General features: G+C 44.8%; 2 protein-coding genes across 2 annotated transcripts; both read right to left on the minus strand.

The window, feature by feature from the left end:
• Window positions 1-567: 567 nt before the first annotated feature.
• Window positions 568-13,557, minus strand: LOC138723255 (glutamate-rich protein 3-like). Its single transcript, XM_069862185.1, has 5 exons — window positions 13,538-13,557; window positions 5,757-5,850; window positions 3,704-3,829; window positions 3,021-3,092; window positions 568-660 (listed from the first exon to the last, which is right to left on the minus strand). The coding sequence occupies exons 1-5, from the start codon at window positions 13,555-13,557 to the stop codon at window positions 568-570; spliced, it is 405 nt and encodes a 134-aa protein (XP_069718286.1).
• Window positions 13,558-18,779: 5,222 nt separating this feature from the next.
• Window positions 18,780-23,828, minus strand: LOC138723256 (quinone oxidoreductase-like). Its single transcript, XM_069862186.1, has 8 exons — window positions 23,718-23,828; window positions 23,495-23,602; window positions 22,340-22,503; window positions 21,498-21,549; window positions 20,131-20,280; window positions 19,628-19,729; window positions 19,444-19,540; window positions 18,780-19,188 (listed from the first exon to the last, which is right to left on the minus strand). The coding sequence occupies exons 1-8, from the start codon at window positions 23,826-23,828 to the stop codon at window positions 19,028-19,030; spliced, it is 945 nt and encodes a 314-aa protein (XP_069718287.1). The 3' UTR covers window positions 18,780-19,027.
• Window positions 23,829-25,798: the final 1,970 nt, after the last annotated feature.

Consider the following 25,798-nt stretch of genomic DNA (forward strand, 5'->3'; position numbering starts at 1 on the left):
TATGGCAGCAGAGCTACAAACTGGCGGGAGGCGAAGAGGTTGTAGCGTATTTCCTGGAGCTGTATTTGGTCGCCAAGAAGTCTAAAAAGGAAAAAGAAAACAGCTACAAAATCTCAGTGGATCACTTCCAGTGCAGAGTAGACTCTTAAAATAAAAAATAGCACTGATCAATATATTTGGAAGTGATGAGTGACTCTCAGGTATCCTGGGGAAACAAAATTTCCTGGACTGCCTCCAAAGAGCCAGACCACTTTAGGCATCGCTAACTGAGTATCCACAAACTGGAGCATCCAAAAGAATTCTTGGCCATAAATATAGTTTTTGCTACTGTCTCCTCACAGTGCAGCCTTGAAGCAAATGTAATGAACTGAAAGGAACTGTAGCAGCATGCTGTTTCGGTGCCTTCACCACATGGACATTCAGACACTACACCACAAAAGCACAACTGTTCAATGCTGAACACTTTTCTGACTTTTTATTTTATCTTTTCCTTGTATACTCTTCAGAATACCGCATTGAAATGTTAAACACCTCCCCCCACAAAAAAAAAAAACCTGTTTAACTGAGTTAAGTCACCATCTTGGAAAAGGCAAACTCCTTGGCTTGGTGTTGACGAGAAGGATGTTCACCATGATCATCAACTACAGCCCTACGTGCCCTCTGTATGGGATGGAGAGGAGAAGGTCATTCAGGACTGAACAACTTTCTTCAGTCCGCACCAACTATCATTATAGAAATGGAGAACCAGATAAAACTGTGCTATATAGTTGACCTTGGACTTCAGTATCATTCTTTTTCAACAGTATATTAACATTCCTTCTCTTCCCATCAACAGAGTAAGAAATTTCTGAGCCAGCACTCCAAAGCATGGCCTTCTGGAATGAACTTTAGTCTTACTTCGCCCCTTCAACTCTGTTCTCTAAAAATCCTCCCTTGCTTTCAGGGTTTTATAACATGTGTAAGCTTGTCTGCAGCCACAGTATTCATTGACAATACTTATGGTAAGGATACCAGCCTAGCCTTGGGTGACGAGGCACACAAAAAGGAAATATTAAAGTAGATTTATCACAAAGCAAAGCCATTTTTCTCTAGGTTCTGATTTGACACTCTTGCAACCTCAGCTTCTGGAGATTTCTTTTTAACTACACAATCCTGCAAAAAGGAAATCAGCCTCGAGTCGGGCAAGACGAAGCCTTCAGGTAGAACAATCAGGGTGATCATTGCTTTACACCAGGCATAGATGTCATAGGTGTACGTACACACTTTTGGCTGTGCATGCTTACATTATAGCGTATAGAGCATTTGGTGAAACTCACCAGTTGTGACTGACCAGATGGTTCTCCCACCACAAAAGGATGGCGCCTATAATGATTTCGTGGACCGAGTTGTGGATGTGGGGTGTACACAGAGCAAGCATCTTCCACTGATTTTCTGGATTTTTCCACCTAAAAGAACAGAAATGTATGTCTCTGAGGTGCTAAATATCCTTAACAGCAATGTCTGAGCTTGCCTTCCCTCTGTCTTTCATCAGACAGCTATGATAACCAAATTGCCCAGATCCAATTGAACACCTGCTTAAGGAATGAGAGAGAGATGAGGGAAAAGACTTGTTCCAGTCTCTGATTGATTCCCCTGCACCCTTCTACAGCTGCACATCTCCCCAAGTTCAATTCCTCTGCCTATTTCTGTAGATCTCCCATTTCTTGATTTAGTCGAAGGCCTTTTTCTTTTCAAAATCTGAGTGCATCTGCCATTTCCTTGCTCTGACAGTGCCCCTCCCTGCCTTTTCTTCTCAAGAGCTCCACACTGGGCTGATTACCCTCCTGGACATAGATAGTTACATTTCTTATCCTCCCTTGCCCAGTCATCAGGTTTTCTCCTTTCCTTTCAGATTAGCTACTCAACCAATTTCACTGAATGTATGAAGGGAGAATTAAATTACAATACTAATTGCAGACAGGTTCCTGTGTCCTAGCGTGGCATCACAGCAAAGACACAGATCGTATATCTGCAGGCGTCTCCTTTACACTTCTCACTGAAGGAAGCAGTTTTGCTTTATGTTCCAAAAGTACCCAACTCCAGAATCCCTTAATAGGGTGCCTTGGTCACTGCTTACACAGTGGCAACTTTCTACCAGCAGGAGTTCAGTCAGTAAATAATGCTTTTGCAATTATCATAGTGAGCAGTGGTTTTCATTAAAATCTCCTCCTTTCTTTACCTGATTAATTGCTCACAAACGCATTATTAAAATGAAAAAGATTCAAAACTGTTGTTTAACTGCTCAAAGAAGCAGCTAGCTTCTCAGCGCATGCTTCTCAATGCAGGCTCTAACGAAGAGACAGGATGTTGAGGACATGTCAGCCAAAATGACAACTTTTCCCATACGCGTCCAAGTGACTTCATAGGGAGAACCATTGACTTCTCTGGGATTTCCACTACTGTAACAACTACAGCATCAAGCTCTACCCACACAACACCAAACTCTTTTCATTAGTTACATGCTGGTTCAGATAAACATCGTGAGGAGAGGCAAACGACTGAAAACAGACTGAGGGTCTTCAGCTTGGGAAAATGAGAAGGAATATGAAAAACGCATGTAAAATCACAAATGTCTTGGAAAAGGGGAATAGTTATTAATTTTGTTCATAATGAGAACAATGGAGCATCAAACAGAATTATCAGACAGCAGATACAGTAATTATTGTGCAGAAATTCAAGGAAGTACCATTTTATTCAACTTGCAATTAAATTCCACAACTAAGAATACTGCAGAACCAAAATAATAAGTTGATTCAAAGGGAATCATGTTTATGAATGGGAGCTCCTGAGCCATTCGATAGAGCTAGAAGAGGTAACCTGGGGCAGGATCATCCTCTACTTGCTTGTTCCTTGTACTTTTTCCATAACCCACAGAGACAGGATGCTTGATTCAATGAATCATTGGCCTGACTCAGGGCTGTTATTTAGCACAGGGCAAAACTAGCAAGTCCCATCAGTACTCAATAGCGTTCAAGCCTTACCTTGATTTTCTGCACCCTCACCTTCTTCACAGAATTTTCAAGTTTCCTTTTCATTTCCAGCTCGTGATAACGCTATCAATATCAGAGAAAGAAATCTCATTAACAGACATTATGAGATGTCAGTGAATGTAAGAGCATTTGCTTCTGTTCTGCTTATCACTCACCTGCTCCCTGGCCATTATCCTCATTTTGCCCAGCTATGAAACTACTACTGACTCAATCCATTTGCATTACATCCATGTGTATTAATATCAGAAAGGGAACAACTGAGCATTTGTAAAGTTGTAGGGACCAGCTGCACTCTTGATACGTAGTGGGAATGTGACCAAATCTTGTACTCAGGTAACATATATAACCATGTTCAAATTATTTTGGTTTTATTAGAATTTTTTAAGCAAACTAGCCTGTGACTATCACCCCAGAATCTGACAACTGCCAGCATGCATTAAGTGAGCCAAGATAGTGTCTGTTCTAATGGCAGTATGGTTTAACAGCTAGAGGCCAGTGGAGGTTCCATGTGGGGGACGCCAAGTACAAAGATTGTCCCTCTTCCCAGCAGGAGATACATTTTCAGGAGAGCATGAGGGCACAGCTACAGAAAACAGACTGGTATGAGATAATAGCCACTGTCTGTCTGCTGGGAAGTATTTGAAAAGGCTTACAGATCCCTAGTAAATGCATACCTCCATATCAAGGATCTTCTGAAACATGGCCTGAGCCAGGCACTCCTCTGCGTATCTTTGCCGATCCCTCCTCCGAACATTTTGCCAGTATTCTTTATCAGGTATTATTCTTCCACTCCTTGAGATCTGTGGTAATCAAATATAAAGTGACTAAAAAGAACAGAAAACAGACTAAAGTATGTTTTCAAACAGAGTAGCACCTCTGCTTTCTGTCGTGGTGCTGGAGCTCACCTTCCCAGCACAAAACTGTAGTTTCTTTGACTGCATGGACCCCACCAGCCAAACAAGAGCAGGAGAGAAGCAGTCACGTTTTCTAACAACTGAGGGCTCACCCTTACTCTTCACGGGCCATCGCCCAAGTCAGTGAAGGGTAATTAAACACTCGCCTTCCCACTGTGTGAGGGTTGCATCTGCCTGTGCTAACCAGCATCACACCTAGGAGTGCATAGGTATTTTTTAAAATATTCAGCACATTCACCTTTACCAAATCCTTCAGTTTTCCATTAAACACTTTTGAAAAATAACATTGAAGCTATTTAAACTGCTAATAGAGTCAAAGATGCTTAGATCTCACAGTTTAAAAAAAAAACCAAGAGAATCAATATGAGTCTGTATATTTGCAAACTGAAAGATCTTGCAGAGAAAAAATCCAGTAAGCAAAAAGAAATACAGACCAAAAAACATAAAACATTCTAAATTTATCAAAACACCTCCATGAAAGATCTTCTTCTGCCTGGATGTGAAATGCAAGCAGATTGACAAGCATTCTCACATCACCAGAACAGTACAGTAATACAGTGCCACATGTAACTTCTTACTGGAAATGCATTTACTGAGCAGAAGCTCAGGGCTAAGCCAAAGCTCTCCAATGTTTAGATACATCATCAATCCATGTCAGCCACTCTTCGCAGTTTCAGGCAGACAGGCATTATGACTGCTGCATTACAGAAGCTGCAGTGGAAGCATAAGCTTGATATTCCATGGAGTATGGCCTCCATACTGACTCTTAGCACATTCCTTCTTGTGTGGAATCATCGTTCACCAGCAGCCCCCATGGCAGCACTTTGAGAGCCCCAGGTGGCCCTTGGACCTTGTCATCCTGAAACACGCTCAGTGTCAGGTGAAGCATTTCCTCAGCTGCAACTACTGTCTTCAAAACTGCTTAGCACACAGAACTAAGCTCCGAGCTCTGGCTTTCTGTCATTCGGATTTCAGTAATGCAGCCTTAGGACGAAACGGTGTGACCAGCAGGTCCAGGGAGGTTATTCTCCCTCTGTATTTGGCACTGGTGAGACCGCTCCTCGAATCCTGTGTTCAGTTCTGGGCCCCTCACCACAAGAAGGATGTTGAGGCTCTGCAACGAGTCCAGAGAAGAGCAACGAAGCTGGTGAAGGGGCTGGAGAACAAGACTTAACGAGGAGTGGCTGAGAGAGCTGGGGTTGTTTAGCCTGGAGAAGAGGAGGCTGAGGGGAGACCTCATTGCTCTCTACAACTACCTGAAAGGAGGTTGTAGAGAGGAGGGTGATGGCCTCTTCTCCCAAGTGACAGGGGACAGGATGAGACAGAATGGCCTCAAGCTCCGCTAGGGGAGGTTCAGGCTGCACATCAAAAATTTTTTTCATGGAAAGGGTCATTGGGCACTGGAACAGGCTGCCCAGGGAGGTTGTTGAGTCACCATCCCTGGAGGTGTTTAAAAGACGGCTGGATGAGGTGCTGAGGGGCATGGTTTAGTGACTGATGGGAACGGTTGGACTCAACGATCCTGTGGGTCTTTTCCAACCTTGTGATTCTGTTATCTAGATGACCTACGGTAGGTAATAATGCAGCAGAAAATGCCTGGATTAAACAAACCTGCCCTCAGTCTCAGTGTGATCGCATGGCTGTGATCTGGCACAGCATGATTTCACATTTGGCTAGCTGGTCAACTCCTCACCAACACATACCTCTAACAAACAAACAACAAATCCATTAGTGGTTTGATTTGTCCACTATTAGAGGAAACAAAGAACTCTCCTCTTTTTTTTTCTCAGAAAAGGAAACTTTTCAGTCTCACCAGTCCTGATCTCACAAGATGTCGTCTTATCCTGGCATTGCTGAAATATCCAACCAGGTGTTTGTCTGTAAGGCTATTGTAGGTTCCAATAAATCTGAAATAAAATCAATATAGATGCATATAATCCCTTTGATAGTCAAATTATTACAGCTTAAGTTATACATACTTACCCAATAGTTTGCTGCACAAAATGCTATCTTGATGAATCAAGCCCAACATTTTGTCAGATAAATGCTAATCAGACTATGTAAAAGCAAGATCTTACTGTCTGTGGAATGTTCCTATCAGAAACAACTGACTTCTACGTAAGATACAGCAGTTCAGCATTGACCAGCATCCCACCACTGAGGCACAGGGTCCAAGAAAGCCCAGCTCTGAAAGTCTCCTCCAAGACCGACTCTCGCAACAGCCTCCTCAGGTGACCTTCACCAGGCCATCACCATATCATACAACATCTGGAGCTGGATTACTGGCATGGACTCCAGCTCCCTTGCTACCCAGCCATGGGCTTTGTCAGAAGTGCAGTATATGGTACATCTCCAGGGAGGGGGATGTCCCATAACTCCTGCACCACTGCACTGCCCTACCATGCACCTCATGCTCCCCTTCCTCCTCCCGCCTCCCAACTCGTGGTAGGCATGGCAGTGATAGAGCTTCTGGCAGCTTGCGCAAAGACCTATAATAATAACTTGGCTTGGGAGGGATCTTCAGAAGCCACCTAATCCAGATCCCAGCTCCAGACAGATCACTTATACAACTTTATCTCTACAAAAGAATTTTCCTGCAGTCTTCATAGCCAGCTCTGAGCCATTATTGTCTGGTCTCTAACACCAAAAAAATTGCTTTCTTCCATCTACTCAGGTTAACAGAAACTGCTAGCACCAAAATATATTTTCAAGACAGAACACTGTTTCCCTATTATTTTCACTGCCTTGAAAGTTAGCAGACATGTTATTAACTTGGATGCAAATTCTGCTCTGATGAAGGGACTATTTATTTGGTTTTTTAGCCGAAGCCTCCTTCTGTATCCACATTTCCAACCTTTTATTTTAACAGCTATTTCCCCTTCTTTAATGTTCCCTCCATCAGAGGGAGTGTACATCAAATTTGCCACTTCAAACACCTATACAGAAAACTAGGTTGCTTCAATTGCAGATGTCAAAAAATAGGCTTAAATATAACCTTCTGTTTTGAACAATTTTCTCAATTGGGATTCAGCTACGTATCTGTTACAATGTTGTCTGGCTAACCACTAATTTGCTCATGAACAAAAAAGCCTGCCTCAAAAAGCATTTCTCCATTTGGCCTTTACACAAATAGAACTCACAAACAACTCAGGAAAACCAATCTACAACAGCAACATTAGGAACCATCCTAAACCATTTCAGGGAGCATTTATGTGAACACAACAGTGACTCCAGGCTATTATTTAAACAGACAGACAAGAATGTTTATCCCACAAACATATTGATAAATTCAATTGCACAAAACTTGTGCAGGGCAAGATTCATAACTTCCATGGTATATACAGGCCAGGAAGCCTACGGTACGGCATTACGGTTTTGCTGGCTGGCCCCACATGGCTATAGTTTGAAGTGCAACTTGCATTGATGAGAACAATTTTGCTCTCTAAATACAGTTACTGTGTTACATTTTTACATTTTTACATTTACTTTATTACCTTTTACCAAAAATCAGCAGATCTGCTCTGTGTAGCCTATTTCCTCAAACTCAATAAAATCCAAACACGCTCTGCAGGAAAGCAAAGAGTTTGTGCCAAAGTTGGGGCAGCAAGCAGACTCCTGTGTCTGCAGGAATCCCATCACTATTGCTCCAGCACTCAGCCAGCTACCACCTCTTCACCACCTCGGCCTTTCTGTGGAGAGCACGCTTTGCACTGGCAGGACCGAAGAAAGTCCCCCTCCAGACCCAGGTGTCAGAAAAGAGGCAAGTGATGAAGGATCTCTCTTGAGAACCCAGGTCTTCCTGGGTTAGAAAGCACAGACACCGGGCAACCCATCGCTCAGTTCGGTACCAGCCTGCACAGCTCAGAGCCAAGGACCCAAGGCTTTTGCCACACCATGCTCTCAAGATTTTAACGAGACTGACTAGCCAGTAGCACAACGGCTCTGAAGGGCTGCTCAGTCTAAAAGAGTCCTGGGACTAGGCAGTCGTAGCGGCCAGCGTGGCTGGGCTACACTACCTGCTGCCAATCTTTGCCCCTCAAAAGACCCCTCATGTTATGCAAAAGTCCTTTTCTGTATTTGGAGCAATAAACATGGGTCCAATATGAAATGCAAGAACCTCTCAAGTATTTTCCAGTTCCCATGCTAAAATACTCAGGATTGTCTTTAATGCATACACTGAGCAATCCAAAGTGAACAAACTGCATCTCTCTTCTCTTTATTGGTGAAAATCCGCCAAATCAACAAACATAGAGACCCTGATCATGTAGATTGTCAGAGTAAGGCCCTCCCCTGCTCCACACAAGAAATGCCTTGCACCTCTGGAATGCCAACAGAGCTACAACTTCCTAGCTGCCAAAGATCAGAGCTTCAAAAAATTGAACCCAAGATATGAGAGTTAAACACAAAACCAGAAGCATCCGTAACTAGCAGATACCTTTTTTAAGAGTTCTTAGCACAACCTCATCGTACGTCACCCTCTGGAAAGAGGACAAACAACGAAATACATTTCAGTCAGCTGAAGTTTTTAATAGTCTAGATCCATTCACGTTGTTAAATGCACACACTCAGCCACACATTGCATAGTGTTCAGCCTGACCTTCAGGCTCTCTGGGCAGGAAATATTTTAATTACACAACAAGAGATTGATCTCTCTGGTTTTCTTTGGCTTTAAATTTAAATGCCACTGTACCTCTCTTGCCTGTCTTTCAATGGGACGATTCATGAAAAATGTCTATTATTAGGCCAGGGCACCACACACAACAGCATGTTCAGGGGAAGAAAGAACAATTTGATTAAAAAAAAATTTAAAAAAAGCAAGGAGATCATGAATTTACAGGAATTTTATCTGGGGTTTCACAATAATCGCCCAAGTAGCCTACCAACAATAAATTAAACTTTAAACAAACAATTTAGCTTACCTTGTTATGCACGTTGATCAAATACCGGCACTATAGCAACTGTTCTACATTACTTTTTAAAACCATTTGCATTTGAAACCACCAGATTACATCAATTATGCTAAATGTTGACTTACAGTACGCCCTGGCAGTTGCATACAGAGGCAGAGGAGAAACTCAATCCAACTCCTCTTCATTTACTCCCTTCCATCTAATATTTCATGGACCATGTAACTAGTCAAAACACAATTCCCACCTGAGTACGGTGACACAGCAACTTTAGTTTCAAAGACAACTCTGCACACGTTTTCTCATTTAAATTATGAACAGGCTGGTCTTTAAAAATGCTGAATTAAACTCAAAGTTCAGAGAGTATTGGGGAAAACGAGGAAATGTTTTGGGCCTGAAACAAAACCCAGGAAACCACTGGAAAGAATGGAAGGGCATCCACTAGGCTTTGGCAGAGCCTGACTTCCCAGAGACACCCAAGCTCTCTGCCCAGGTGAATGCCTCAGTTGCCTAGAAGAGCAGCACAAGCAGAGCCTCACTGAACACCCGGGCACTGGCTCAAGCTTGGGTTCAAACTGTGTGCAGAAGCAGCATCTAGCCCTGCAAGTCTGTGCCCACTAGCAGCTGCTGCCCAGTTTCTGCTCATGCTGACTGACTGGTTCATCCTCCCCTGTCAGACTTTAGGCAAGTGCAGCCGGAGCGGGCCATGCTGACACCTGTCCCAAGTCCCCCTGGAGTATCCCACTGACACCAAAGAGTTAGACCGACTCGGCACTCCAGAGGATGAGGTGCAGGTGCAATTCCCAGCCCAAGGGCAGCCAGGGCGAGTTACCAAACCAGGTAACTTCCTTCCCCCAGGCACCAAGGAAGTCTACCAAATACCATCATGCGCATGGAGCACATGTTCTCTCTGGACACCCTGAAGAACTTAGTACATGAAGGGAGTTCCCCACCCGCTGGCACAAGGAGGGGACCCTGGGAGGCAGATGCATCCCATTCCCAGGTCTGTCTCTGCTTTATGTGGGCATCTTGACCTCCCACCCTTTGAGACCAGCAGCATGCCAGGTGCTCACTCACCCTTCGGTACCATCTGCGCTCCTAGGTAACACCTTAACTGCCTGTTCATGAAAACAAACTGCTGTTGCTAGAGACAACTCTGCTTTTCTCCCAAAAGTAATAAATTAATAAAGCCAAGTACAAGGACACAAATCAACACACAGAACGGAGGCACAAACCAAAAAAGCCACAATTTGTTCTGCTTTAAAAGAATGTATTGAGGGCCAAAGTAAACCAATTATCAGCCCAAAGCCCCGCAGAAGGAATTACGTCTGCAGTGGCAGGGAGTCCAGCTGTGCAGATGACTAAGTACACAAAACAAAAAATACACCAGAGCCAGTGACTAGGATTTTAGTAAATTAAGGAAGTGTCCACTTAGAACTCTGTATTATACCAGATTTTCATTGCATTATCATTACCATTACTATTTATTAACAGTATCTGGTTTTGATCAGCTTACAGCGCAACGCACTGCGTGCAGAGCTTGTGCTGTGTATCAAAAGGATCTTTAAAACCGCTCTTATTCATTTGAAAGGACTAAGTCACAGTAGGCATCCAGCATCAGTTTTGTAAAGCACATGTTCACAGTTAATAATTTACAGTGCAATTAAATCAGTGACCGTTCACCAAAGAAATAATCTAAGAGAGCATCAAAGCTCTAGTTATTGATCGGTAGAGTCACAGGGAATTACAGCTCCCATGTTTTACATGATCACTGGAGTTCGTTGCTCCTTCAATCAAGCAAAGAGTCCTGCCCTAACGGAGACCATTCCTCACTTTAACAAGCTAATGGATCTGGCATTGCTTCTGCTGGGGACATAAACAAGAAAGGCTCAGCCAGCCTCCAGACAGAACAAATTCAAACACAGACTGTCAGTTAAGAACCCCACAAGGCAAGGCCCCTGCCCAACATGTTCCATTTGGGAGCAAAGACTCCTCCCAGGAGACTTTCCAGACACCTGGCCACTGCCTGCAATACCCTCCCTAAGGAAACTCTTCAGCCACCGTTAAGTACATCCCATTTCAAAAAACAATGCCGTCAGGGTCTCCACAGAGGAAAGCAGATGGTGGCAAAGTGATTTTCTGCAGGACTGGAATATGACATGAAGTCCTGAAGGTCAGGACATTGTGAATTTTAGCTGGGAATAGCCCAACAGGCACATGTGGGCCTAAGATTCCAAAGACGGCATAGTTCCATCACAGAGGATGGGATTTTGCCATCAACCCACCAGTACAGGCATTTAGAAGACAACTGCTGGCATTGCCACACAACTCAACATAAATGCTTGTTCCGTTTGGTGCCTCCAAGCTTGAGCCAAGTGAATACGGCCAGTGACTACACTGCACTTGGATTCCTCTCTCTGTGAAAGAGGACCAGAAGATGAAAAGCCAGGAAAACAATCCCCAGTCTCCGCAAAAAGAGGATCTTGCTTTGTAGGGTGGCAGGGTTGTAACACTTGCGAAGTGACTTTTCCAACTACAGCCTTAGGCCGTGGCCCTTTTCAAAATATGGGGAGCTGCTGCTGTGCAGCTGGGTCACTGGCAGACCCTCAGCTGCACCACCTTTGGACTTGAGGCACAGCTCTGGCTTCTGTATTTTTTGATTTCAACCTCTGCTGCTGTGCTTATAAGAATAAGAAGCCACGCTGGAACCCAGCTACTGAACCAAACTTCATTGAAGTCAGTAGATGACTTGAAATCTGGATGGGGCTGTGCAGTCTAATGATAATTAATTGCATTATTTCAAGCTCACAAAACCCTGAAGCCCAGGTACAATCTTCCTCAGGTGATAACAAGGAAGGGGAAGGTCACAGTTGCACGTCCCCTCCGGCCTTGGCCAGCTGATCTCAATGAGACTACCAGTTGTTTGCCTCATGGACACACAGGCTACATTCACCTTTCACTTTTGTTTCAAAAGCTTCAAGCGGCTCTCTTTACTCTTTGCCTAACCTGAACTATTTCATGGCCAAACCACTGAAGATTCTTTGGCCAGATACTCCGTGAAAATTACTTTATTTTATGAATACTTTGCCCCAGGGCATGGTCAATGACCTCAAAGGCAGCCAGAGATCTAACAAGCAGACAGAAATGAGCTTACTCTGCCTGCACCCAAAGGCAGTCACGAAGCTCTGGAACACAGACAGTGGCTCGCCCAGCACTGCCCAAAGGCTACGCAGGACCCTTAGGAAGTTTAACATGGCCAGGTGAAAGTCCTACACCCAGGAACGAACAACCCTGTGCTACAAACAGCACAAGCTGGAGACAGACAGGCTGGACGTAGCTCTACTGGAAAGGATCAGCCAGTCCTGGGGACACAAGCTGGATGAGGTGAGTCAGCCACAGCACCGGGCAGCGAGGACGGCCAGCAGCATCCTGAGCTGAAATAAGAGGAGCACAGCTGGCAGGAGGGAAGCGATTGCCCCCTTTCCGTGTCACCCACTAGACCCCATGTGCGTGGCTGCATCCAGGTTTGGGCCCTAGTGCACAGGAGCCGTGGATGCACTGAAGTGAGCTCAAGGAGGCCACCAGGATGGTGGAGCTGGAGCACACGCCCTGTGAGGAGAGGCTGAAGGAGGAGAGGCTGCGCAGCCGGAGCAGGGGTCAGTCTGAATGAAGCAACTTGGTCTGATGTCAGCTGACCCCATGAGCAGACCAGACAAGAGATCTTCCTTGTCTTTTGCAGAGTGAATTATTTTGTGATCCTGTGGCTCATTTGACTGCTGTACTAAGCTAGCACTATTGAACGGCTCCCAGAGTGAGGAGCAGAGGCAAACCCCACATGTGGTGGCCTCTCCACTTCAGCAAGGTCCTTGCAAGTCACAGCTCTGCAATTTCCAGTGTTTTCCCTGTAAGGTAGAGATTGGAGCTATTCCTCAATACATCTGTGAAATAAATGCCATCGGCCACGGCAGAACTGTTTCCCCAAAACTGTTCTAACAAACTATCATCCCGACTCCAAAAGTGCCTTTCACGGTAACTAGAGGGAAACAATCTTCCAAGAATAAGGTTTTAAGTATTTTGTTTGGAGTCCTATATATTTCTGCATAAAAGAAACACACTTTTTTCCAAAGGCTTTTATACAAGCAAATCTTTCTACAGGTTCCAATCTTGAGCACAACTTGGCATGGAAACGGGAGCCAAAAGGCTCTTGTTCTGCTACCGCTTTGTGACACGGCCGGGAGCAAGGGACTCGGTCGGTTCTTTACCCAGAGCATCGCTCAGCATACAGGACGTGCCAAATCACGTTACAGAGACGGGGACGTGCACAGGTCCTCAGGATCTGTAATTCGTGCCGCCTCGGGGCCGTGTGGATGCTCTGAACGTTCCAGCCCGCGGCTGCGAAGCCAGACACCGAGGAGGGGCACACCTGCCGCCAGCCCCTTCACGGACGGAGGGGATACAACGAATTCTCGGGGTGTGCCCCACCATCGGTGTCTTGGCCCTTCGTTGAGACGCGGGCTGAAGTCCCCTCCTGACGCATCGACACGCCCCCGAGTTCCCAAGGCTCGGAGCGGCGCGGCTCTACGCGGAGCCAGCCCCCGGCTGCACCCCCACCCTCCTTCCCCCCCAGGCTCTCGCTCCGCGTCCCGACAGAACCGGGCAAGCACGGCCCGGCCCCCGCTCCACTCACCCCGTCTGCGGAGCTCCCATCGCGGCGGCTCCCAGCGGCGCTATTGGCCGCGTCCCGAGCGTCGCTAGGACACAGCGGGGAGGGGCGGGGTTGCCAGGGCCGCCCCCCAACCCCCCGGCGGCGGCCGCCTGTGACGCCGACCCCGAGCTGGCAGGAGACGCTGCAACGGGCTCTTCCCCTGCAGTACCAGCGAGCTGCCAGGGTAAAGGAAGAGAAAGGCAAGGAGAAGGGAAGGATGAAGAACGCCTTTGGATACAATACACGCCTGTGAACTTAAAAACACAGTGGGAGATGAGAGGATGCTCGATTGTTTCAAATCATAGACTCATAGAATCACCGCGCTGGAAAAGACCCACCGGATCGTTGAGTCCAACCATTCCCGTCAATCACCAAACCATGCCCCTCAGCACCTCATCCACCCATCTTCTAAACACCTCCAGGGAAGGTGACTCAAGCCCCTCCCTGGGCAGCCTCTGCCAGTGCCCAATGACCCTTTCCGTGAAAATTTTTTCCTAATGTCCAACCTTAAACCTCCCCTGGTGCAGCTTGAGGCCATTCTGTCTCATCCTGTCCCCTGTCACTTGGGAGAAGAGGCCAGCACCCTCCTCTCTTCCTTTCAGGTAGTTGGAGAGAGCAATGAGGTCTCCCCTCAGCCTCCTCTTCTCCAGGCTAAACAAGCCCAGCTCTCTCAGCCGCTCCTCATAAGGCCTGTTCTCCAGCCCCCTCGCCAGATTAGTTGCTCAAATATCCATCCACATTTCCATTCTCTCAGCACAAATGACAGGAAAGCTCCAAAGGGTGCATTTCAGTGGCCTCCAGCTTGACTCTGATAGAGGAGATATCATCATCCTTCCCCGCTCCTGTTGTTCCTCTGCATCACAGCGGTTCCTCTCAAGGCTGCAGCACAACTGAACTGAGAAGGCGAGGAAGAGCAGGGCCAGCCCTCCCTTGCTGATGAACCAGCTCCAAAACATTGAAGGACTTCAGCTGTCCTTCAATGGTCCTCTGTGCCATGATCCACCCACATGGAATACTGAATTGTCTCTTGTAAAAGAAGCAACTATCAAGAACATCAACATCTTCCAGACTTTTTTATCTTCCCAACCCTGCAATTAAAGTCTCATTAATTTATTGTATCCTGCTGGAACACACCAAGGCAGCAGGAACACATGCAGGGAACCACTCGGTTACAACGGAGAGGGGATACTTTTGAAGCACCATTTATTTTGGGCACAATGATATTAACGAACCACAGCTGCAATTCCATCCCTCTGTCTTTCAGAAATACACGTACCTGCCCTTTCCAGATGCTGCCATGGCTACACATGGCACACACAGATACACAGATAACATGTGGCAAGCGTGGAACCCCAAGCCCTGCCTGTCTGTGCGAAGTTGAGCACAACAGTGAGAGCCGGTGTAGCCTCTCCCACCACTCACAGCCCCATCACAGAGAGCACCAGCATTCGCTGATTCAGACCCCTCCTCTGATTAAACTCAAAACCAGCCAACCTGACAGAATTATTCTGCCTAGTTTGTTTGTCTGCTATCCTTTTCCTCCATACTCTCCGCTCTGTGGAGGGGATGGCACGTTCTAAACAGAGAGCTGGACCAAGGGATCTCTAGGTTGACAGACTCTCCAGATGGGTGCCCTGACAGACCAGACGCAGCTGAAGGATTAGTCAGAAATGTGACAAGCAACGTCTCCAAGAAGCTCAGCTGCAGCAGTTCCCAAGCCAAAGTGGTTCCCCCTCCAGTGACAAGAGTGTTCTGCTAACAACGAACACAGCACGGAACATCCATGGACACTTTCAACCGTTCCCCCTGGCAGATTACAGTGAGAGCGGGTTTGCACTGAAATGCGAGGCTGGGGCTACTGGAACTAAGTTGTGGGCAAGCCCTGGCCCCCTCACCTTCAGCATGACAAGATCTCACAGCGCTGCACCTCCACCTACAGCCGCAGCCCAGGCTCATGTCTGCCACAGCACTGACAACACTGCCCTCTCATCCCTCACACCCACCTCCTGCCCACAGTCCCAAAGAGCCACTGCATCTCCTTGTTCCTCCCTGTACCTTGTGGTCAGTGCTATGCTGTAATTTTTATTCACACTGCGTGTCCCAAAATGAAAACAACCCCTTCCATTTGTACCATACATCAGATATAGACCAAGAATTTAGATGCTCTATTGCATGTCTTCTTGGGGCCCCTCACTACAAGAAGGATGTTGCAGCTCTGGAGTGTGTCCGGAGAAGGGCAACGAAGCTGGTGAGGGGGGTGGAGAACAAGACTTACGAGGAGCAGCTGAGGGAACTGGGGTTGTTTAGCCTTGAGAAGAGGAGGCTGAGGGGAGACCTCTTCTCCCAAGTGACAGGGGACAGGACGAGAGGGAATGGCCTCAAGCTCCACCAGGGGAGGTTCAGGCTGGACATCAGAAAAAAAAATTTTCACAGAAAGGGTCATTGGGCACTGGAACAGGCTGCCCAGGGAAGTGGTTGAGTCACCATCCCTGGAGGTGTTCAAAAGATGGGTGGATGAGGTGCTGAGGGGCATGGTTTAATGGTTGATGGGAATGGTTGGACTTGATGATTCTGTGGATCTTTTCCAAACTAGTGATTCTGTGATTCTGTGACACAGCTGTCTGAGTGCTGCGGGTTCAATGTGCTTAACTTTGCCGGGAGAAGCCTGCAGCGTCAGAGAAACAGAAGAACTCCTCTGACACCTTCTGGTCAGGAGCCTGTAACAAACCCTGTCCTATGAACATCAGCAAATGCATTGACAGGGAAACTGCTCTGAATTTCATCTCTGAGCATTAGCTCCAGCACAGAGGCGGCATGAAGCAAGAAAGGAGTCACTGTAAACCATAAGCCTCTCATTCCTGTAACACCCTCTGAGCAAAGGACAAATTAAAAAGAACCACAGATTTTAAAACATACCGTGTATAAAGAAAATGTGTATTTTCATACACACATCATCATATCAACCATTAACTGCTATGCTTGACCTGCTATTTAGTACCTTCACATTAAGAGATGTTTTACTTTTTCTAACAGTGCTGCCAAGCAGAATCACAGATTCCCTACCTGCCATAATTTCACCAGAAGGAACAGGAATAATCAGCATCTTTTACCTTAATAATCAGTTAAACACTACCTACCCACATCATTTACACTAGGCTAATCATTCTTAAACCTTCAAATTCAGAGCAAGTGGGAATGCAGCTCCCTACTCATGTTGGAATTTTGACCTGCAGGGAAGCCAGCATCTGGCCACTGGGACATCCACACAGCCTCCAGCTGTGACAGATGCCAAACCTGTGACACTGGCAGGCAAGGACCACGCTACTGCACTCCTACAGCCAAGTTCGCATAATCCTTCTCTTCCCCAGCAACTACTTTCAAAAGCACTTACTAAAATATTAGTTTGAAATACTTAACTCCAGAAACACTCCCATCTTTATCCCTGGCAAAAGCATCCATTTGATGCAATGGCTATAAGGTTTGTATGAACAAGGAACAGTTAAATGACTCCGTATAATAGCAGAAGGACCTCACATTTACATTTGCACAGAAGAAACAGCACTGTGATCTGCCTGCTATAGAAGACGGAGCTCAAGTAGTTTACCAAACCAATTACACACATCTTGAAAGAAATGAGGACTTAACTCAGTCACCCAGCATATTCCTTTAGACCTATGTTTAATAGCTATAATATCTTAGTATTATCCCCCCCCATCAGAAATTCAAACACTTTCTTAATTCCTGCTGGGAAAAATAGGTAGAGCTTTTTAGAGGTGCGTATATTTATGCTATGTTAGAAAATTTACTCACCTGTAAGTTTAAATTATCACTTGAGTAGCAATCCCAAACATGGCATTAAAAGAGACGCTTTCATACCTGAAAAAGGCTGATATTGCAAGTCTGAATCGGTGACTTGGAGCGCTCTCCTCTCTACTGAGAGGTTAATGCAAAACACCAGAGATGCACTTCCACAGGGACAAGCTTGGTGCTGGACAATGTCTTCCTTACATGACTTAACTTCCATTAGAAGAACATTCCTTTCCTCTTTGACACTGAGACCTTGCTCTTTCACCACCAATATTAACTAAATTAGTTCCGTAAGCCTCCCTGTAAAATACTCTTCTCTCACCTTAATATTTTAACAGGGGATGACAAACCTAGGGGAGAAATCCAGACATTTCAAAAGATTTTGCGAATTATTTTCTTAGTTGGGATTAAGCAAAACATCAGTAGAAATTAATGCCGTCTCAGAAAAAAAAAATAAAATCACAGCTTCAAAGAAGGTAGTGCAATGCCTGAGGAAACTACACTTGGATTCAGAGAACATGTGCTGATTTGTGATAGTATGACAGTAAACAAATCTAAACCAAACGTTAAAAAACAAGTTTCGCAGACAAAAATGCCTCTATATTGAAATTTATGGTCAGTAAGGACTCACTTTTCCTCAGAGGAACAGAAGTTCTCCTTGAAGTTGAGAAAACTCATCTGCAAGTGATGACTTCATGACTCATTAGAGAATTGGATCATTAAAAGGAAGTGCCTGTAATACCAAACATTTTGAGTGTAAAAACTGTCAACACAAAGAAATTGTTCTTCCTTAACTGCATTGTATTTGGATATGGACAACAATGTATCCACATTCATTTATGAACTAACACAATTCTCAGCACCAATGAAAGCTGTTCAGCCTTTCTCTTCTCCTCACTTTAGCCACAGATTCAGGTGACTTTAAATTTAATAAAGTTTGCAGGAAGAATTTAAATCCTCGCTACCCAGCTACTTACCATCAAGGAATTAGCTGTTTCTCCCAATACCATCAGCTACAGAGTAGCAAATACAATAACAGCAAGTAACTTCAGAGTTACAGTCCCTCTGAATTATCTGTGACATTTGCAATTCAGATACTAAGTCAAACGTAGCAAAACAAAAATGCCTCTGCGTCCTAGTAGTTCTCATTTGACAGATTCTTTGGCCATGAGCTCAAAAGTGAATTGTTTTGACAGTAAAAGCTTTTATTCCAAGTAAATTATGTGACAAAAATGGAATAAGACTAATTACGGTTAAAAAATTAACAAAGTCCTAGTTATATCTGTATAGCTAGTTCTAGACATATGTGTATCTGTTAAAAATCATTTTGCACTGCCCACAGCAGCTTCATTGTAACTTCTCAGAGAGCAAGAGATCCAATCCTGCCTGAGGTATTCGCTTCCCTTGTACCACAAGGCCACATCACCAGAGAAAATTTATTATTTCCACATCAGCCAAAAGAGCTACAAAAATTACTTTAAAGTATACACAACTCTGCTTATTACAAAAAGAAAACCGATTGGTAATTGATTGATATAATTAATGTAAATCAGCATTTGCTCTTACTGCTAAACCTGATTAGAAGTAAGTTTTATACCATACATCCAATTAATCATGTAAGCAAAGATGCAGTTAGAACAGCTACAAAATAAATGGGAAAAGGCTTCACAGAAGGAGCACCATCTTTCCTCGTGCACCACTGCCATGAATAATGTCTTCATGAGCCTTAGCTACTTGCTCCAGTGGATATTCTGGGCCCACAATTGGGTTCAGCCAGCCAGCTTCTATGCCATCAAGAAGTGCCGCTGCACATTCATGCATCTCCTCCGGCATGTAATAAAGACAGCATTTACCACCACAGGGCCTTTACATTCTAGAAATGTATTTACTGTTTATGCAAAAGTTAAACCAAATTTCACAACCCAAAAATATTTTATGATGTTCTGAGATTAGATAAAAATGTAAAGGAATGAACCAACAAGTTATTTACGGTGAAATGATCCCTACAATAGGTTTTAACTGAAAACAGAGAAGTGTTGGAATATGCCAACAAAACATGCTTTAAAATGAAAATGTTCCTGCCTCAGTTGCAAGAAACAGACTGACTCCAATTATACTAGATTCCTTAGTCATCGTGTCTCTGGGATTTATCTCGATGGGACCTCTACAGCCCACAACCTGTTACAAATAAGTTACGATCGAGTTCCATTCGTAACTATTCAACTGCGGTGTTACGTGCACAAAGTAAGTGACAAAACCACTTACCATCATCCTTCCTCCACAGGACAGCAATTGTAAGTCAGCAGCAAGATTGATGTTAGAGAGCATTTCTATTATTATATCAACTCCTTCCATCTTTGTGTATTCCTATACAGGATATAATACCTTATTATCAGTCCAATTAGTGCTTGGGTACTACCGTTTATTTCATATCCTATAAATAACACACATTTTACAGTTTATTGATTACATTTTAAATACAGCCTTTGTACCAAGACTGACAGGTAATAAATTTAATTTTAGAGTATTTTGATCTGATGAATTGTAATATGCTACCATATTGGAAATTGCTGGAATGCAAGAGTTTCTAAATTCCATCGCCAGTGAAGAAAGCTCAGCTCTTCTAGCCTGGGAAAGTTTTATCTTGTGTAGAAATGACAAAGACAGTACGCTATTGCTCCCACATAAATCTACTTAAAAAAAAACTTCTGCAAATGACTGCTCATTCTGTTAGTAACAAGAATCACCTAGCCCTGATACATGCTTACCTTAATTTTATCAATGTCATTTGCTTCTCTGTGATTAAATACTTGGTGAGCACCATTTCTCAGGACTATGTTCATGCCCTCCTCAGTTCCTGCTGTACCCAAAACCTTTAAACCACAAGCTCTGGCAATCTGACATGTCGCTATTCCAACCTGAGGGGATGAAGGGGGAGGGAAGAAAAGGAAAAAAAAAAAAAACACAAAAAGGAAAAATTAAGTAATTAAGTCTTTTTTCTCTTTCTTTCTTAGCATCGATTTCATATATTTCACCTGCAAATTGGAACTTACCAATTTAAAAAGTTAGCCTGGAAACATTTTTTTAGCCATAAGTTATTTGCACCTTAGAATCAGTCTAATAAAGAAAAGATATTTACAGAGATGTGGTAAAACTTTGTGGGGTTTTTGAAGAGATATCAGCATTTAATATAAATCCACGTAGAATGCTGTCTGTTTGTTAAAGCTGGGCCATAGATACTTGATACAAAGCCAAGGCAATTCTTGCCTTCACAGAATCATCTGCTATTGATACCAGCACTACATACTGCAAAGAAAACCTGCAAGCAGAAATTTTGTTAACATTATGAACCTTGCACAACCAGATAAACTGTTCCTTTAGAAACCAAATTCTCTGGGTCTCGTACCTGCTCTGCACTCCAGAGGACGTTTGGAGGTGTTGGATGCCTCCACAAAAACCTGGTGCTGGAGCCAATGGTCATCCAGGCACAGCAATGCCATCTCTTGGCATTGCTCTGTGTCATGGCAACAGCATGGGAGACCAAGATGGGGGAACACAGACACTGCCTGCCCAGGATTCAGTCCCAGCTGGTCAGCTCCCGGAGGCTACCGATTCAGCAGCTCCCACAGCAGCCACAGTTACAGGATATGTTCCGAAACGCATGCTCCAAGGATGGTGACTCAACCACCTCCCTGGGCAGCCTGTTCCCGTGCCCAATGACCCTTTCCACAAAAAATTTTTTTCTGACGTCCAGCCTGAACCTCCCCTGGTGGAGCTTGAGGCCACAGCCCCTTGTCCCGTCCCCTGTCACTTGGGAGGCCAGCTCCCTCCTCTCCACAACCTCTTTTCAGGTAGTTACAGAGGTCTCCCCTCAGCCTTCTCTTCTCCAAGCTAAACGACCCCAGTTCCCTCAGCTGCTCCTCGTAAGGCTTGTTCTCCAGCCCCTTCATCATCTTTGTCGCCCTTCTCTGGACACGCTCCAGAAAAAAAAAGCATCTAAATCATCTGAAACAGAAACCTAATTTTGTTAATCCACTAATTGATATAAATGTGACCATAAATCATACCACAGACAAAAGCAGATGCAAAGACAGAAAGCAGCATTTCTTACAAGCTGCCTTCTCCAAATACTTACCCCCCCACTGGCTCCATGCACTAGCATGCTCTCTCCTGCTTTGGCATGCCCTCTGAGTGGAAAACAGAAAATATTGGCATGAAGATTGCAGTACACAGCCGTTACGCATCAGATTGTATAAACCAACGTCAAATCTCATCTTTCACACAGTATGATTTCCAATTCATGTTATGGCTAAACAGGTACAATCAGCTTCTTTGGGAAAACAAGGAGGCAAAATAAACTATATCACTTACAAATTTACATACTGCACAGTTATGTTGTGCACCTAGCAGCAAGTCATGGTCTGGTACTGAACTTAAAGATTTTCACCTGTTACAGAACATAAAAGTAAACCATGCTGGTTCTAACAATTTGTTCCATCAAACTAAACCAGATGTCCAGACCTAAGCTCTCACCTAGCTGACGTGAAGCCTGGCTTTAACTCATTACCCTGCCCTATGGCACAGACAGGGCTGTACATGAAGCCTCTCTGGCACAGAGGCTCAGGAAGAAGAGAAATTAGAAGAAGAAATTAGAAGAAATTAGAACTATTCCTGTTCTTCACTGGCTGAAGTAACAATTAGCACTGAGAGAGAGTTATACATTTTATTACAAGAATCTTATCGGAGAAGCCTTTCCAGGCCTGTTCTCTTGAGAAGAAATGTGTAACAGGAGAACACAGTTGCTAGCTTCTAGGTGACAATGATATGACAATGCCATCAGCATAACAAATTTAACTTAAGAGTTTTAAACATTTCCACTCATTGATCTCCTCTCCTTTTAGAGGACAATGAAAATGTGGGCTTCAATTTTTTAAATATTCATAAGCAAAATGGATAAACTTAGATTTGACACCTTACTTTTGGAAAAGAGCACGATAAGCAGTGAAGTAGGGTATTGCAACTGCTGCTCCTTGTTTAAAGTCCAGTTTATCCGACAAAGGAAACACTTTATTAGCTGCAGCAACTGCATAATCTGCATATCCTCCAGAGATCGTACCAATGGTAAAAATCCTGTCACCTTTCTAGAAAGGAGGGAAAAAAAATAGAGACATTAATCATCTCGCTTATATTTTCTTTAATATAGTTTAAGAACCAGTTCACAGATGTTTAGCTGATTTCTAACAGCTCTCCTATTAAAACTAACCGATTATATTTGTCACAGAGAGGATTTTTATAATGCTAATACATACAATCCATGCAATACAAACCATATCATTTCATACACCTAAAGTGTCATAATTAGAACCCCGGCTCTAGAGGGTAACACACAAACCTACTGTCTCATTAATATTGACCTTAATGAACCTGAACACTAGAGAATTCCAAACACAGATTCCAAATGCAAAACCTAAAAAGTTTTCACAAACACAAAATAAACATTTCTCAATTATTTTTGCTTAAACGTGGAAAAGAGATATTCTCTTAATAAACCTTACAACACCTCAATATTGCCACTGTTCTGCAGAAGGGCCGGCTCAAGCCAAAATCCCACAGGCGATGTGGACATGCACAGCGGGCAGCACGTCACCTATGTATGCCCAGCGCCGTGGCACAACACCAGCTGTGGGGCCAAGACAGCACCCAGCCTGGCTCTTGGCCACTGGCAGAGCAATGCCAGGGCCCACAGAAGGCACAGATACACAGCTCTGAGTCTTCTGCTGCCAGCATGGTGACCTCCATAAACATCCAGCATGTGGATGGGGTGGGTCCGGTCTGCGGACACCGGGTAGTAACTGCTGCAGGGTAGTGCAATGGTTTCCCAAGCAGCTCGAGCATGCAAATGCACGAGCTTGGCCACTCGGCATTTTTGGGATGTCTGTCTGGGGCACACACACGCATTGCATCAGCTCTCACTCTGGACTGTCAGGGTGACCCCACTGTGTGCTGCCACTAGCTGGCAAAGGTGAAAAAAGCCAGCAAAGCAATAGAAACAGGATTAGCAGCAGAGCAACCCCACAAAGATGAACCCATAAACAATTATGAATTAAAACTCAATGTATTTTCTACACCTACCTTGAATGCAGTAACATGTTCTCCAACCCCTTCAATTACACCAGCCACATCTGAGCCTGGAGTGTAGGGTAAAGTTGGTTTTCTAGCGTAAGTCCCAGAACGAATATACTGATCAAAAACTACATATTCAAGATGAAAAGTTTTGGTTTGTATTCTTCATTCTGTTCTGAGTAGCCTATTATCATTCAATGCCATTATTTCAGTACACAGAACTCATATATACCTGATTTTCTTTTGGAACAGGAATTACAACGTCTGACTGGATTTTAAGCACTTCAGGGCCACCAAATTCAAAAACTCTGACAGCTCTCATCAGGTTTCTTGTGGCTGCCATAGTTATCAGAATATCTGCAGGGAAAAAAAATATGGTATTGCCATCATAATTTATTTTGCATTTTCAAAATAAAGAAATCAAACAACCACCTGCCAAGCAACAGATTAAACAGAGCTTCACTCTTTATTTAAACTGGGGGAAGGAGAGTTGGTTTGGGCTTTTTTCCCAAAACTTGCGGGGAAAACTGCTACAACTTACTGCTACACTCTGCCAAAAAAAAAGCCTGCTACACACAGGCCAACAGGGTTGTCTAACCAAGTGACATTCCAGTCACCGCTCCTGCAGGCTGTCAAACCTCCAGGTAAAAAAGGCAAAAAAAATCTATTAATCAGCTATCACAAACAAAGGTACCCCTAGAACATTAAAACAAGCCAGGAAAGACTGAAATGCAGACATTTAAGATTCCAGTCCTTAATTCCACAACTGCATCTGTATGTGACAGCCCTGTGCTGCAGCTCACAGCTCACAGGCACTGCTGGACACAAGGAAAGCTTATCAACACAGGGAGGTGCAACTGCTCCAACCACACTCATTCCTGATGGGCTCCAACAAACCACCATGAGCACGGTACTCCCACCACAGGACAGTTACACACAGGTCTGTCAGGAAGCTGATCCACTCAGAGAGAAGCACTTTACTTGTGACCTAGCAAAAAATCACGGAACAGCAGAGGCACATAGGAACCTTATAGGTATCAGGAGATCCCACTGCTGGCCAGCTCCAGTTATGGAACTTCAGGGCTGCAGACAGAGGCAGGCTTTTCCCAAAGCTGATTACAGCTTTCACAAGGACCTGACTTCAACATTATTTTTTTTCCTAACTCTAGTCTGTAAGAAGCCTGCGTAGTTTTGGTTGTCTGTTCAAGCCAGAAAGAGCACTGGTCACAGGGATGTACACTACTAAGATTTCCCTTAGGACGTGGCAAAAATCCACTCTGCCAAGCAATTTCTGCAGTACAGGTCACTTTTATATGTTGTGATAACAAACCAAAAAGCAGCTTCTATTCTGCTCAGAAAAAAAATGGACCCATATGTTTTAATAAACTATTCTGCAGCCCAGTGATGAACCTAGTATGGGGCCACCTTCAGAGGACTGGAAGCAGCCCGGTACTGGCTGGAGTGGCTGCAGGCAGGCAGACATCATCCCAGTGGCTCCAAGCACCTGGGGAACCCCAGACTCATCGGCACAAACCAGTTGCGGAATGGGGCAGGGCCCAGGGCCTGAGAGTGGGGGAAGCAGGGAAAGCAGCAGCAGCACAGCCCGTACAGAGAGCTCTGCCCCTCGGGATCATAACATCATAGAATGGTCTGCTTTGGAACAGACTTTAAATACCATCCAGTTCCAACTCCCCTGCCATGGCGGGGAACTCCTTCCACCAGACCAGGCTGCTCAAGGCCCTGTCCAACGTGGCCTTGAACGCTTCCAGGGATGGGGCATCCACAGCTTCCCTGGGCAACCTGTGCCAGTGCCTCACCATCCTCATTGGGAAGAATGTCTTCCTAATGTCTAGTCTACATCTTCTCTACTTCAATTTAAAGACATTTCCCCTCATCCTGTCGCTACATGCCTTTGTAAAATGTCCCTCTCCAACTTTCTTGTACACCCCCTTCAGGTACAGGAAGGTCGCTATAAGGTCTACCTGGAGCCTTCTCTTCTCCAGGCTGAACAACCCCAATTCTCTCAGCCTGTCCTTGTACGGGAGGTGCTCCAGCCCTCTGATCATCGTTGTAGCCCTCTTCTAGACCTGTTCCAACAGCTCCACATCCTTCTTACGTTTGGGATTCCAGAACCGGACATAATGCACCAGGAGGGGTCTCACATGAGACAGGAATAGAGGGGCAGAATGCCCTCCTTCGCCGTGCTGGCCAAGCTTCTTCTGATGCAGCCCGGGGCACGGTTGGCCTTCCGGGCTGCGAGCGCACATCGCCGGCTCATGTCGAGCTTCTCATAGACCAGCACAGCGAGTCCTT

This window comes from Phaenicophaeus curvirostris, chromosome 8 (genome assembly GCF_032191515.1).
Source record: "Phaenicophaeus curvirostris isolate KB17595 chromosome 8, BPBGC_Pcur_1.0, whole genome shotgun sequence".
Classification (NCBI taxonomy): domain Eukaryota; kingdom Metazoa; phylum Chordata; class Aves; order Cuculiformes; family Cuculidae; genus Phaenicophaeus; species Phaenicophaeus curvirostris.

Coding starts and splice junctions, on each gene's coding strand:
- LOC138723256 (XM_069862186.1), bottom strand. CDS start 23,828: ATGGCAGCCACAAGAAACCTGATGAGAGCTGTCAGAGTTTTTGAATTT. Junction 23,603..23,717: donor CTGTTCCAAAAGAAAATCAG/GTATATATGAGT, acceptor GTTTTTGATCAG/TATATTCGTTCTGGGACTTA. Junction 20,281..21,497: donor TGCATGGAGCCAGTGGGGGG/GTAAGTATTTGG, acceptor TCATCCCCTCAG/GTTGGAATAGCGACATGTCA.
- LOC138723255 (XM_069862185.1), bottom strand. CDS start 13,557: ATGGGAGCTCCGCAGACGGG. Junction 5,851..13,537: donor ATGGGAGCTCCGCAGACGGG/GTGAGTGGAGCG, acceptor ATTTTATTTCAG/ATTTATTGGAACCTACAATA. Junction 3,830..5,756: donor ATCTTGTGAGATCAGGACTG/GTGAGACTGAAA, acceptor TGATTACCACAG/ATCTCAAGGAGTGGAAGAAT.